The 12522-nt window shown below is 42.8% G+C and overlaps 1 protein-coding gene across 1 annotated transcript in view; it reads left to right on the top strand.

Annotated features, from left to right (window-relative positions):
• Positions 1-9704, top strand: part of IGLON5 (IgLON family member 5) — a 509821-nt gene extending 500117 nt beyond the window's left edge. The window contains exon 8 of the mRNA XM_040327264.1: positions 7429-9704. Coding sequence (XP_040183198.1) covers positions 7429-7529 — 101 coding nt within the window. The 3' untranslated portion in view covers positions 7530-9704. The remainder of the gene's footprint in view (positions 1-7428) is intronic.
• The last annotated feature ends 2818 nt before the right edge of the window (positions 9705-12522 follow it).

The raw sequence follows: 12522 nt of genomic DNA, 5'->3' as shown, positions 1-12522 counted from the left end.
CAGTGATTTTACTATTTTCAATTTTTTTTGCACATTGCACTTTATTATGTTTTACTTTTAGTATGTCATAACACTATAAGCAATACATATTGACTAGCGCAATTTTTTTTTTCTTCTTCTGATGTTGGATGAAAAGACCTGGCTCGCGATTGGCATTCCAATTCATCCCAAAGGTGTGCAATAGAGTTAAGGTTCCGATGTTGGATGAGCAGACCAAGCTCACAATTTCCATTCTAATTCATCCCATACCAAAAGTGTTCAGTAAGGGTTGAGGTCAAGGTTCTGATGTTGGATGAAAAGACCTCGCTCACAGTTGGTGTTCCGATTTATCCCAAAGGTGTTCAGTAGAGTTGAGGTCAGGGCTCTGCGAAGGCCACGTTGAGTTCCTCCACACCAAACACATCAAACCACACCAAACACATCAAACCATGTCTTTATGGTGCTGGCTTTCTACATAGGACACAGTCATGCTGGAACAGAAAATAACCTCTTCTAAACTGTTGCCGCAAAGTTGAAGACGCTCAATTGACAAATATATCTGTTTAATGTAGCATTAACAGTACCCTTCACTGGAAACTCAGTCATTTCGACGGGTGTCCACATCATTTTAACCATATGGTAGGTGTAATGATGAGGAGTCTACAAATCTTTTATCGTTGTACAGACCTGTCCGATAGGATGTAATTACGTTAAAAAAATAACATTTAAAAAAATATAATACATTATTTAACCGCTTGCCGACCAGCGCACAACGATATACGTCGACACAAGGGCACGGGCAGGCACATGGGCGTACTTGGTTCCCATTACACAGAGCAGGTAAGTATGACATGTTTGTTATTTTTAACTTTTTTGCTTACCTTTGGATATAGTGTAGAAGGATTAGAACCCCTGTCAGATTTTTACTACCATCCAGGGCCCCATTAGGCCTTGTACACACGGTCGGACAAAACCCATGAGAATGGTCCGACGGACCATGGTGGGCGTACACACCATCAGTTCAAAATCCAATCGGGTCAGAACGCGGTGATGTAAAACACACGACGTGCTGAAAAAAACGAAGTTCAATGCTTCCAAGCATGCGTCGACTTGATTCTGAGCATGCGCAGGTTTTGAACCAATGCTTTTCTATACTAACCATCGGTTTGGACCGATCGGGCAGCGCTCCATCGGTTCGGTTTTGAAGAATGTTTTAAAATTTTGGACCGAAGGAAAACAGACTGATTGGCTATACACACGGTCGGTTTGGACTGATGAAACTGAACCTCAGTCCATTCTCATCGGTTTTGTCCGACCGTGTTTACGGGGCCTTAGAGAGATGTTCCTCATTCCCTGTCCTGCTGACCAGACAGGAAGTGAGGGGAACTCTGCAAACAGCAACACAAACAAAAAGAAATGCATTTCTTTAGCAGAGTAGAAGACTTAAATGCCCTGTACACACGGCCAAGAATCCCGTCGTAAGCAAAACAACGTTTTTCTCGACAGGATTCTTGTCAAGCTTGACGGGATTCTTATATAGCTTTCCTTGCATACACACTCTTGAGACAAAAGTTTGTCATTGTCAAACGTGGTGACGTACAACACGTGTGACGGCACTATAAAGGGGAAGTTTGATTCCACTGGCGCCACCCTTGGGGCGGCTTTTGCTAATCTTGTGTTACCGCGCGTTAGTAAAAGTTTGGTGAGTGCTTGAGTGAATTACTTATATAGCGCTACGAATGCGAACTGAATCGCCTCAAGACGCTTGGCATCCATTTTCCTTCAGTTTGACCCTCAGAATAGATGGGTCTTTAGGGCCAGATTCACAAAAGGGATATCTCCTGATACGCCGTCGTATCTGTTGTTCTATCTATGCGCCTGATTCATAGAATCAGTTACGCATAGATATCCATAAGATCCGACAGGTGTAATTGTTTTACACTGTCGGATCTTAGGATGCAGTACCGCGGCCGCCGCTGGGGGGGAGTTTGCGTCGTAAACCATTGTCGGGTATGCAAATTAGGAGTTTCAGCGATCCATGACGGATTTTCGCGTTCGCTACGTCGCCGCTAGTCTAGTTTCCCGTCGCAAAGTTAGTCGTCGTTTTGGGTGCCCTAACTTTAGTCAGCAAACGTATTGCTGTCTAAAGTATGGCCGTCGTTCCCGCGTCGAAATTTAAAAATGAACGTCATTTGCGTAAGCTGTCCGGGAATACGGAATTACGCTACGCGCGTCACTGTTCGATAAAATGACGTCACGGCACGCAAAGCACGATGGGAATTGCGAAACTGAGCCTGCGCAGTAGGTCCGGCGCGGGAGCGCGCCTAATTTAAATGGCACACGCCCATTTGAATTGGCCCGCCTTGCGCCGGAGGCCGCCGGCGTAGGTTTTCATCGCAAGTGCTTGGTGAATCAGACACTTGCGATGAAAACTTGCGGCGGTGTAACGTATCTACGATACGTTAAGCCGCCGCTTACCTACGTGAATCTGGCCCTTAGTTTTTTTCTGAAGGCCAGGTGATCAATTTCCATTCGGATATTAGTTGGTAAAGCGTTCCATAGTCGAGGTCCTTGAACTGAAAAACTACGTTCTCCTTTGGTTTTATATCAGACTTTGGGAATTTGTAATAATTTTTGGTTAGTTGATCTAAGAACTCGATTTGGGTTTTGTTGTTTTATTTTCTCACTTAAATATAAGGGCGCGCTTCCGTGTACACATTTGTGCATTAGGCATAAGGCCTTGAAAGCAACTCGGTCCTTTATGGGCAGCCAATGGAGGGATCTCAGGGACTGGGTGATTGGTTCCCAGGGTTTTCCCAGAGTGAAAGACGATTCGCGCCTTTCAGTCTGTTACAGCGTGACAAATGTGCTATCTCCATTACGAATACTCGTTTTACCAGAAGGTGCGCTCCCGTCTCATACTTGATTCTGACCATGCGCAGGTTTTTAAGACTTGGAAAAGCATACACACGAATGTTTTTCTTGTCGTAAACCAGCTGGTTTTACGACGAGAATCAGGACGAGAAAATTGAGACTCCCGACGAGAAATCAGAGAGCAGGTTCTCTATTTTTTCTCGTCGAGATTCTGCCCAGATTTCCAGACAAGAAACCTGAAAGCTTTTTTCAGCTTTTTCTCTTTTACATATTTTCTCACACTTCCTGTCTAGTGAAACTGTTGTCAGCAGGACAGGAAGTGAGGACAAATCTTTATAATGGCGCCCAAGATAGAAGTGACAATCCAACAGAAGTAGTAATCCTTCCCTGCTCTATCCAAAAACTAAAAAAAAAAAAGAAGAAAGTTTTAGGCTCGACATACACTTTAAATATGAGACTCAATTTTTCGTCAGCGACAATGGAAAAGATTAATTTTCACATAAATACATAGAATTCAGAAGTCCTGACAATGAAATAATGAGCTTTTTGTTGGACACTATCATGCAAAGTTTTAATGGAATTTCCCTCAACTTGTGGTGCCATGACCGACATAAAAAAAAAAATATTACATGGCCTCAGCCCAATCATCAGCTTGAAAGGGAACCGATCTGGCAACCTTTAAATATTCCGATAATTACTATCAAATATTTGCCTCGCTGACACATAGCAAGAAGCGGTCAGCAGATTCTTTTAAATGAAAGCCGGTTTTGTGCGGAGATAAATGGTCTATTAACTGCGGAGAGCATATCGGAGCAGGGAATAAAAACAGATGGAAATGTAAGATTATAACTCCTAATTGTTTTTCATATGCAGAGTGGTAATGGAGCTAACATTGATTGTGGTACAATATATATTTTACATCTGGTTAAGTTTTGTGAGATATTATTGCTGCTGTCTGTAGTTACAACATAATTAATTGCACAATTGTGGTATTAAAAGGGAATGCAGAGTGGTTTTGTATGCGTTTCAGTTTTATTTTATACGGAAAAAAAAAAAACGAAAGTATAAACATTTTGAAAACCTTATTCTTTTGGTAGTCCACAAAATATAAAATAATTGCCTATGAATCTTAGAAAAGGGTTCTACACTCCTATCAATACAGTTTTCTTATTATTTGCTGAAAACATTTAGGGCCAGATTCAGGAATAATTACGGCGGCGTAACGTATCCCCTTTACGTTACGCCGCCGCAAGTTTTCGGCGTAAGTGCCTGATTCACAAAGCACTTGCCTGTAAACTTGCAGCGGCGTAACGTAAATCTGTCCGGCGCAAGCCCGCCTAATTCAAATGGGGCGTGTACCATTTAAATTAGGCGCGTTCCCGCGCGAACGTTCTGCGCATGCTCCGTTTGAAAATTTCCCGCCGTGCTTTGCGTGAAATTACGGCGCCCCGACGTGTTTTTTGAACGGCGACGTGCGTAACGTACTTTCGTATTCCCGGACGTCTTACGCAAAAAAATTAAAAATTAAAATTCGGCGCGGGAACGACGGCCATACTTTAACATGGATGGTGTAATTTTACACCATCTAAATAGCACTCTTAACTTTACGACGCGAAAAACCGACGTAAGAGAATGCGACGAACGCGCGTACCTTCGTGGATCGCCGTAAACACCTCATTTGCATACCCGACGCTGGAAAACGACGCGAACTCCACCCAGAGGCCGCCGGAAAATTACACCTACGGTCCGAAGGCGTACGAAGCCGTACGCCTGTCGGATCTTTGCCAAAAGCCGTCGTATCTTGGTTTGAGGATCCCAAATCAAGATACGACGCGGCAAATTTGAAAATACGCCGGCGTATCAGTAGATACGCCGGCGTATTACTGCTGTGAATCTGGCCCTTAGTTGCTTACAGAGACCAATACAATGCCTTGAAAAAGTATTCATACCCCATGACATTTTCTACATTTTGTCATGTTACAACCAAAACGTAAATGTATTTTATTGGGATTTTATGTGATAGATCAGCACAAAGTGGCACATAATTGTGAAGTGGAAGGAAAATGATACTTGATTTTTTATTTTACAAATAAATATGTGAAAGTGTGGCGTATAGCGCCCCCCTAGTCAATACTTTGTAGAACCGCCTTTCACTGCAATTGCAACTGCAAGTTTTTTTGGGGATGTCTCTACCAGCTTTGTACATCTAGAGCAGGGGTGTCAAACTCAATTTCATCGTGGGCCACATCAGCATTATGATTGTCCTCAAAAGGGCCGGTTGTATCTGTAAGATTAGATGTCCAGCGCATCCCCTCCCCTTACATTAGATGTCAAGAGCCCCCCCCACCATCAGAAGTTGAGTCCCCCACTCTCCCTTACATCACAGTGCACCCCCTTTCCTTATGCTGTTGCTGGGAAGAAGCTGGATGCATTGCTTGAAAGCAGAAAGTAGGGGTCTGGAGGAGGACCAGAGCTGCAGGACAGGTGCGAGGGCCAGGTGAAATGGCCTGGAGGGCCGGATTCGGCCCGCAGGCCTTGTGTTTGACACCTGTGATTTTTTCCTATTCTTTTTTGCAAAATATCCCAGATTGGATGGAGAGCATCTATGAACATCAATTTTCAAGTCTTGCCACAGATTCTCAATGTGATTTAGGTCTGAACTTTGACTAACACATGAATATGCTTTGATCTAAATCGTTCCATTGAAGATCTGGCTGTATGTTCGAGCCTTGTACACACAATCGGTTTTCCCAGCGGTAAAAAGTCCACCGGGAAAACCGAGGGGAAAACCGAGAACCTGCTCGGTAGCTTTTTCCCCCTACACACGGCCGGGTTTCCCGACAGGAAAACTGACATGAGAGCTTTGGTCGGGAAACCCGGCCGTGTGTATGCTCCACCGCAGGCTTTCCCCATAGGGAAACTGTCGGCTTAAAAACCGCTAGGAATCCCGGCGGGAAAAAAGAGAACAGAATCCCAGCGGTTTTCCTGTTGGGAAAACTGCGATGGAGCATACACACGGCCGGGATTCCCAGCCAAAAGCTCTCATGGCAGTTTTCCTGCCAGGAAAACCGGTCGTGTGTACGAGGGTCATTGTCCTGCTGGAAGGTGAATTTCCGAAAATGCAAATGTAGCATTTTGGTAAAATGCTGGGGCAGCCAGCAACACATCTCACCATGCAGTACAGGGCCTAAGCAGCCTACTGAGAGGACCTTCACTTGTCATTGTTAGATGGACTGGAAGCTGCAGTTAGGCCGTGTACACACGGGCAAACATGTACGATGAAACCGGTCCGCCGGACCGTTTTCACCGTACATGTCTGCCTGGGGATTCCTGTACGATGGCTGTACTAACCATCGTACAGAAATCCGCGCGTAAACACGATGACGCGGCGACGTGGGCGGCCCTGCCAGTTAAATGCTTCCACGCATGCGTCAAAGTCATTCGACGCATGCGAGGGATGGCGGGCGCTCGGACATGTACGGTAGGTCTGTACAGACGACCGAACATGTCCGAGCGGGCAGGATTCCAGCGGACTGTTTTAAAACAAGTCCAGAAATATTTGCCCGCTGGGAAAAGGCCCGGCGGGCAAATGTTTGCTGGAATCCTGCACGCTTGGACCTACACACGACCGAACATGTCTGCTGAAACTGGTCCGCGGACCAGTTTCAGCAGACATGTTCGGTCGTCTGTACGGCCCATTAGAGACAAGATTTCTAAATCCATGAAACACCAATATTGAAGTCCACCTTGGGTTTGTGGAGCTCTTGGTGTGTACAGGGGGTCTGGTTGGCAGCTCATGGACACAAAGGGGCCCCTAGGGGACACAGGAAAAAAAAAAAAAGTAGTACTTTTTTAATCACCAACCGTCAATATGACGTGACAACCCATTTTAAAGGTCCTAACGAGACCACTTCATCAAGGCAAAAAATACTTGTATGAATCTATAAAAGAAATAATTGAGAGAACCAAATTATGGGATTGTGAGATATTATCATCTGTGTCTGGAAACAATCCCACTACCTTCTTTTTAAACTTGTATGAATCAGTCTCAGTGTTAAACACATTCTCCAGCAACTGATAGAAAATAAATATTTAAGGGTACTGCTCAGGCACAATTGATGTTGATGTTTTTTCTATAAGATAGCAAATCTTTACTTTTTGAACTCAGGTCCACTTTGAAGACTCACTGATCTGTAGTCATCTGTGTTGTAATTTTTCTGACAATCCTGAGTAACATTGTCTAGTCTTCGCATTGCTAGCCAAAACTGGAAATCCAGATTAATGTGTTTGTACAGACCAAAGAGAAAAGACAACCTTCATTTACAGCGGAGAAAATCAGAAATAGAAAAAAAATGGAGGCAAGTCACTTAAAATATACAGTAAACATCATACAAATTGGGTTCTTTTTGATTCTGTACATCTTTCAAGGCCGAGAAAGCCTTCAGGCAAACTGACGTGTTAAGTGAACTGGAATTCAACTTCTTACTTTCTGAAATCTGGTGCGGTGTGTTATCTCTAATGTGTTCCTTTTTTCCACTTTCTCATATATATATATATTTTTCTTCTCTCTTACAGAACCTGGCTTTTTCCCCAACCACGGTGTGACGTATTCTGTATCTCCTCTTCTTCTCTGTGTCTTGTCTCTCACATTAGTCTCCCTCTTACGTACAATCTAATGTAAGAAGGAATATCCAGAATTAATCTTCAAGACGGGCAGTGGAAGAAATAAAAAATAAATAAAAAATACAATTACACAAGAACATCGACAAAAAATTAAAAAAATCAACAAAAACATAAAAATAATTTTTTTAGAAGGAATCCGACACTGTGAGGGAACAAATTATGCATTTTTGAAAACCGTGTCATTGACTTTCTACGCCTTCTAATGAACGAAAGGACACTTTTGGGTGGATTTAATCAGTGACGTTCAGTGACTACGGAACTTTTTTGGGTGGGCTCACCTTTGGAGACGTCTAGAACCCAGGTGCTCTTACAAAACACATGGAAGAATTTTAGAGGGCGGAGAGAGGGAAGAGAGTGACTGCAAATCAAAATGAACCTCATTAGTGTTTTAGGAGACATTAATAATTTGCTATTTTACCCCCCCTTGCAACGCTGAAGCAACTTGCAAGCCACTTCAGCTCTGGAAGGGCAAACGTTTCAGTGTAGTTGCCCTACGTACCTCATTATCATTCTTGAAGGGATTTTTCTCAAAAAGAAGCCCAAAACGTCTAAAGTCATCTCCCCTGCCTGACCTTGTGTCTAATTCGCCGTTACTGTGTACATTACCTCCAGTCCCTTACCCTCTCACCAAACGACGGCAACACCAATAAATGAGTATGAGTGGATTTTATACCATATTTCTGCAAAATTGATGAACGTCAAATAATGCTAACTACAACAGAGCAAAATATGGAATGGATGTGGGAAAAAAAAGTACAGTAGATGTCCAATAAGGTCTTCTTTATAAATCAATATGAGATCATGGTATTCATTCTACAACAAATTGGATGCCCATTTGTATCACCATCTCCTGGCCCTCAAAATTGTTTTTTGGACACCTCAAGTGTGTGGTGGAAGAAAGTGTACAAGTTTGGAAAATAGTCATGGATATGGAGAACCACAGCTATGGATTGGAAAGATGGGTGATGATGGGTTGTTTAAAAGATGTTGTACCACCATTTCAGGGACAGCAGGGCAAGTATGCAAGTAGAAAATAAAATATGATAAAACATTGGGATAACTAAGGGACAGTGCACAGTCCCTTCTAGTTTCATATGCCTGTCATTCATCAAATGTGTCTGTGACATTCTTGTGGGTATTCTACAGACCCTTATCTCCTTTCACAGACAAAAAAGAAGGGGAGCCAAGGGCCTTGAGTATTGTCTGAATGTTAGCTGTCTGTCTGCATGGTCCTATCACTGATTGCAAGCCCCCAGGCCCGCACTTACTACTCATTGCATTATGCTGATACGAGAATGGACTCAATCCTTGCGGGCTGTTAATGTTTGTGATTTGCACTGGTGCCGAGTTTGAAAGGGGCTTAGGTTAGTTTAACAAGCTTCTGTTGCCCAATTTTTCATTTTTTTTTTGTTTTTAAATTTGGGTCTATAATTCCCAGGATGCCTCCATAACTGTCTTCTAAGCTTCTCCAAAAAAATAACCACCACCAGGGGAGTTCTTACTGGTGTTATCCAAAAAAGAAAAAGAAGAAAAACCTGCCCCAAGTGTGTCTTTGTCTTGGCGTCTCTTCGTCCATCCATTTATCCATAACCGATACATGTGCGGCCGAAATAAAATGAAACGGTCCCAACGAGAGCTTCCAAGCTGTGCATCAAAGCAGTGCATTCTGGGATTTCACATTCTTCACACCTACATGCTGGGGAGAAGGGAGGGGGCGGGAGTTGCCTTTATGTTGGGGCACTTTATTGCTCATCACTGGAAATCCAAGGCATCTTTTTTTCTTGATTTGTTGGGGGTATTTTTGTTTTCTTTTTGCAAAAAGATAAAAAAAGAAATACTTGTGAATATTGGCAACAAATTTATAAAGTGTTATAATATAACAGAGACAAACTCTACTTTGGTATTTTGGTGATATTTTGTCTTGCAGACTGGTTTGGTCTTACTTTTAATAGGAAGTCGACTGGCTGAAATTCCTTTGGGTTCCAAGTCCATTAAGACTAAGTGGCAGTTGAGAGACCACATAACACTTGAAAGGTGATGGGGGATTTGGCAACTGAGAGACCACATGGCAATTTTTGGTGAAAATCTGGAGATTTTGGCAACATTTTACCATTTTAGAAAACTTAATTGGAGTCAATGAGAATCAAAAATAAAGTACATCTAAATGCTGTTGTGTGACTGTCTAAACAGGTCCCAAATCAAGTAGCTATATGATGCATAAGCCCCATATAATTAAAAGAAAACATCCCTTACCTATCCTGAGTGGGCTGAATTCTCCTTCATTTGTGTTTCACCCCTTCCCAGATACTGCGAGTCCCAGTAAAAGGGTTTGAGCAGCAGAAGCAGTGCTGTCTATCTAGAATGCAGTGGGTGGCGCTAGGTGTGTTCAGCTGCTGATTGACAAGCTACAAACTTTAATAAGCAGTGACAATGCTAACAACCATACCCCATGCAACATATACTCACCCCCCATTGTAAAAACAGGTGCAACCTACACAATGGCGACAACGCTGCTCTGAAGCATTGCAGCAGTGTTGTCACCCCATCACAGGAAGATGAAAGAAGTGAATTTCACTGGACCCTCATTGGCCCCATCAGAAAGCAGACAAAAAAGGTAAAATAAATGTAATTGATTGTACACAAATAACAACTAAACCCACAAACAATGGAAAGAAAAACACAAATACAAAGAAATAAATGGAACTTCCTTAAATACACCCCAAGCTTACATTAAATCTAAGGAACTGTGTTTGAGTCTTATTTAATCAGCATTGGTCTTGGTCAGCCTGTAAAATGTTGGAGTACAACATGGCAGGTTTGGGTTGGTAGAGAAGAACCATAGACTGAAGCCCAGTGTGGAGATGGAAGGCTACTAATCAGGGCCGTCTTTTTTTTTTGACAGAAAGAAAATGCCGTCTTTAATATTGTTTGGACCCTGAGCAAGCATTTTCCTGCCCCCCTCCCCCCATGCAATTTTTCTCTTCACCCCAAAAAACGTACACACACTCTGTAACCCCCCCGTCCACAGCAAATTTAATCTATCCATGAATTAACAATATGCCTTACACAAATGGAGGAAGGACTTCTGGGGAAAGCCATGTGAGTAAGTATACACCAATCCAGCTGGCAGCACATTGCATATAATACAGTACATCAAAATATCAACCAATGGATGGTACTGCTTAACCTATAATATATGGCTAAATGTGTGTGGACACCTGACCTGACCTATTATATTGGCCAAATATATTGGACACCCCACCAAATGATTCAGTTCAGATATTTCTGTACCTTTTAGGCAATTGCATAGAAAGACAGTTTAGATAATTGTGCACTGCCAACCTTGTGGAAGACCCAACAAGACATGGCTCGGTGTGGAGGAACCTCAGTGTCCAACACAGAGCCCTGACCTTAACCCTACTAATTATGTTTGCCATGGATTAGAATGTTGACTGTGAGCCAGGTCTTCTTATCCAATGTCAGTACCTGACAAATAGGCCCAGATTCTCAAAGGGCTTACGACGGCGCAACGCCATTTGCGCCGTCGTAAGTCCTAATCTGGGCCGTCGTATCTATGCGACTGATTCTTAGAATCAGTTACGCATAGATATCCATTAGATCTGACAGGCGTAATGCTCTTACGCTGACAGATCTTAAAGGCAATTTTTTTTCCCGCCGCTAGGTGTCTCCTCGTCGTTTTCCCCAAATTAGCTTTTTACGTGAGATTCCCGAACGTACGCGCGGACGACGCAGTGAAATTACGACGTTTCCGTAAGCGTAAACTTGCCCCTGCTATATGAGGGGCAAGTTTACGAAGGTCCGTCGTATGCCATAGGTCAGCGTCGTCTTTTTCCGTTGTTTACGTCGTTTTCCTAAGTCGTTCGCGAATAGGACTTTACGCTCACGTCGGCGTCATTGACATTTTCCGTCGTGAGCTGGAGCATACGCACTGGGCTATTTTTATGCCCGGCGCATGCGCAGTTCGATCGGCGCGGGGGCGCGCTTAATTTAAATATTAGCCGCCCCCTTTGAATTACGCGGCCTTACGCCGGGGCAATTTACACTACGCCGCCGCAAATTACGGAGCAAGTGCTTGGAGAATACGGCACTTGCTCCAGTAATTTGCGGCGGCGTAGTGTAAATGGCTTACGCTACGCCGCTGCGGATTCTACCAGAATCTGGCCCATAATGTTTTGACTGAATGGAGACAAATTATCAAAGACAGACAAAATGCTTCAGGAAAGCCATCTCAGAAGAATGGAGCGCAAAGGAGAGGCAAATCTGATATAATGCAATTTTGATATAGGATGTGCGGCAAACTCAAAGAACTGTCATGGTCAGGTGTCCACAGATTTTAGGCCATACGGTGTACTTGGATATTTCTTTAAGCCAAACAAGTTCTAAAGCTAGGAGGTATGACATGAAATCTGAATTTCAGATACACATTAATTGATTATATACAGTACATGATTTTAATGAGTTTTCACGTTATCTATATTTTCCCAGTCTAGAAGGCCTGACATATTTTGGGTATTTTTCCAAAGTGGCGCTTTAGTATTGTTTACCAACTTCAATATTCACTCTAAAATGTTTTTAATTAGTGAGCCTAGATAATAACTCCTATTTTTCCTCTATTTAACAAGCACCAAAGAGAAGTCTAACATATCAAAAGTGCCAGCAGAATACCCATGTGTATAAGGGTGCAATATTCTTTCTTTCTGAAAAACTTTTGTTCTCTCCTGAGTGCCGAAAACAGCGAAGAGCCACAACTTGAAACACAAAATTGAAATTAAAGTTGTAAATATGCGGTGACGGCGAATTCCCCAACATCGTAAATTATTCCCATATATTTCTGTAGCACATTCTGAGATTACATTACTATTATATTAATATGACAAATAGCCTTCTCTCTAATTAGTTTATACTCCCTCTAAAGAGGCAAATGAAATTATTTCTTAACCATGAAATTGTGTGAATGTTTGTGTG

The sequence above is a fragment of the Rana temporaria genome, chromosome 10 (genome assembly GCF_905171775.1).
Source record: "Rana temporaria chromosome 10, aRanTem1.1, whole genome shotgun sequence".
In the NCBI taxonomy this organism is placed as follows: Eukaryota; Metazoa; Chordata; class Amphibia; order Anura; family Ranidae; genus Rana; species Rana temporaria.
Note: the sequence above shows the minus strand (reverse complement) of the source record. Positions and strands in the feature narration are given on the sequence as shown.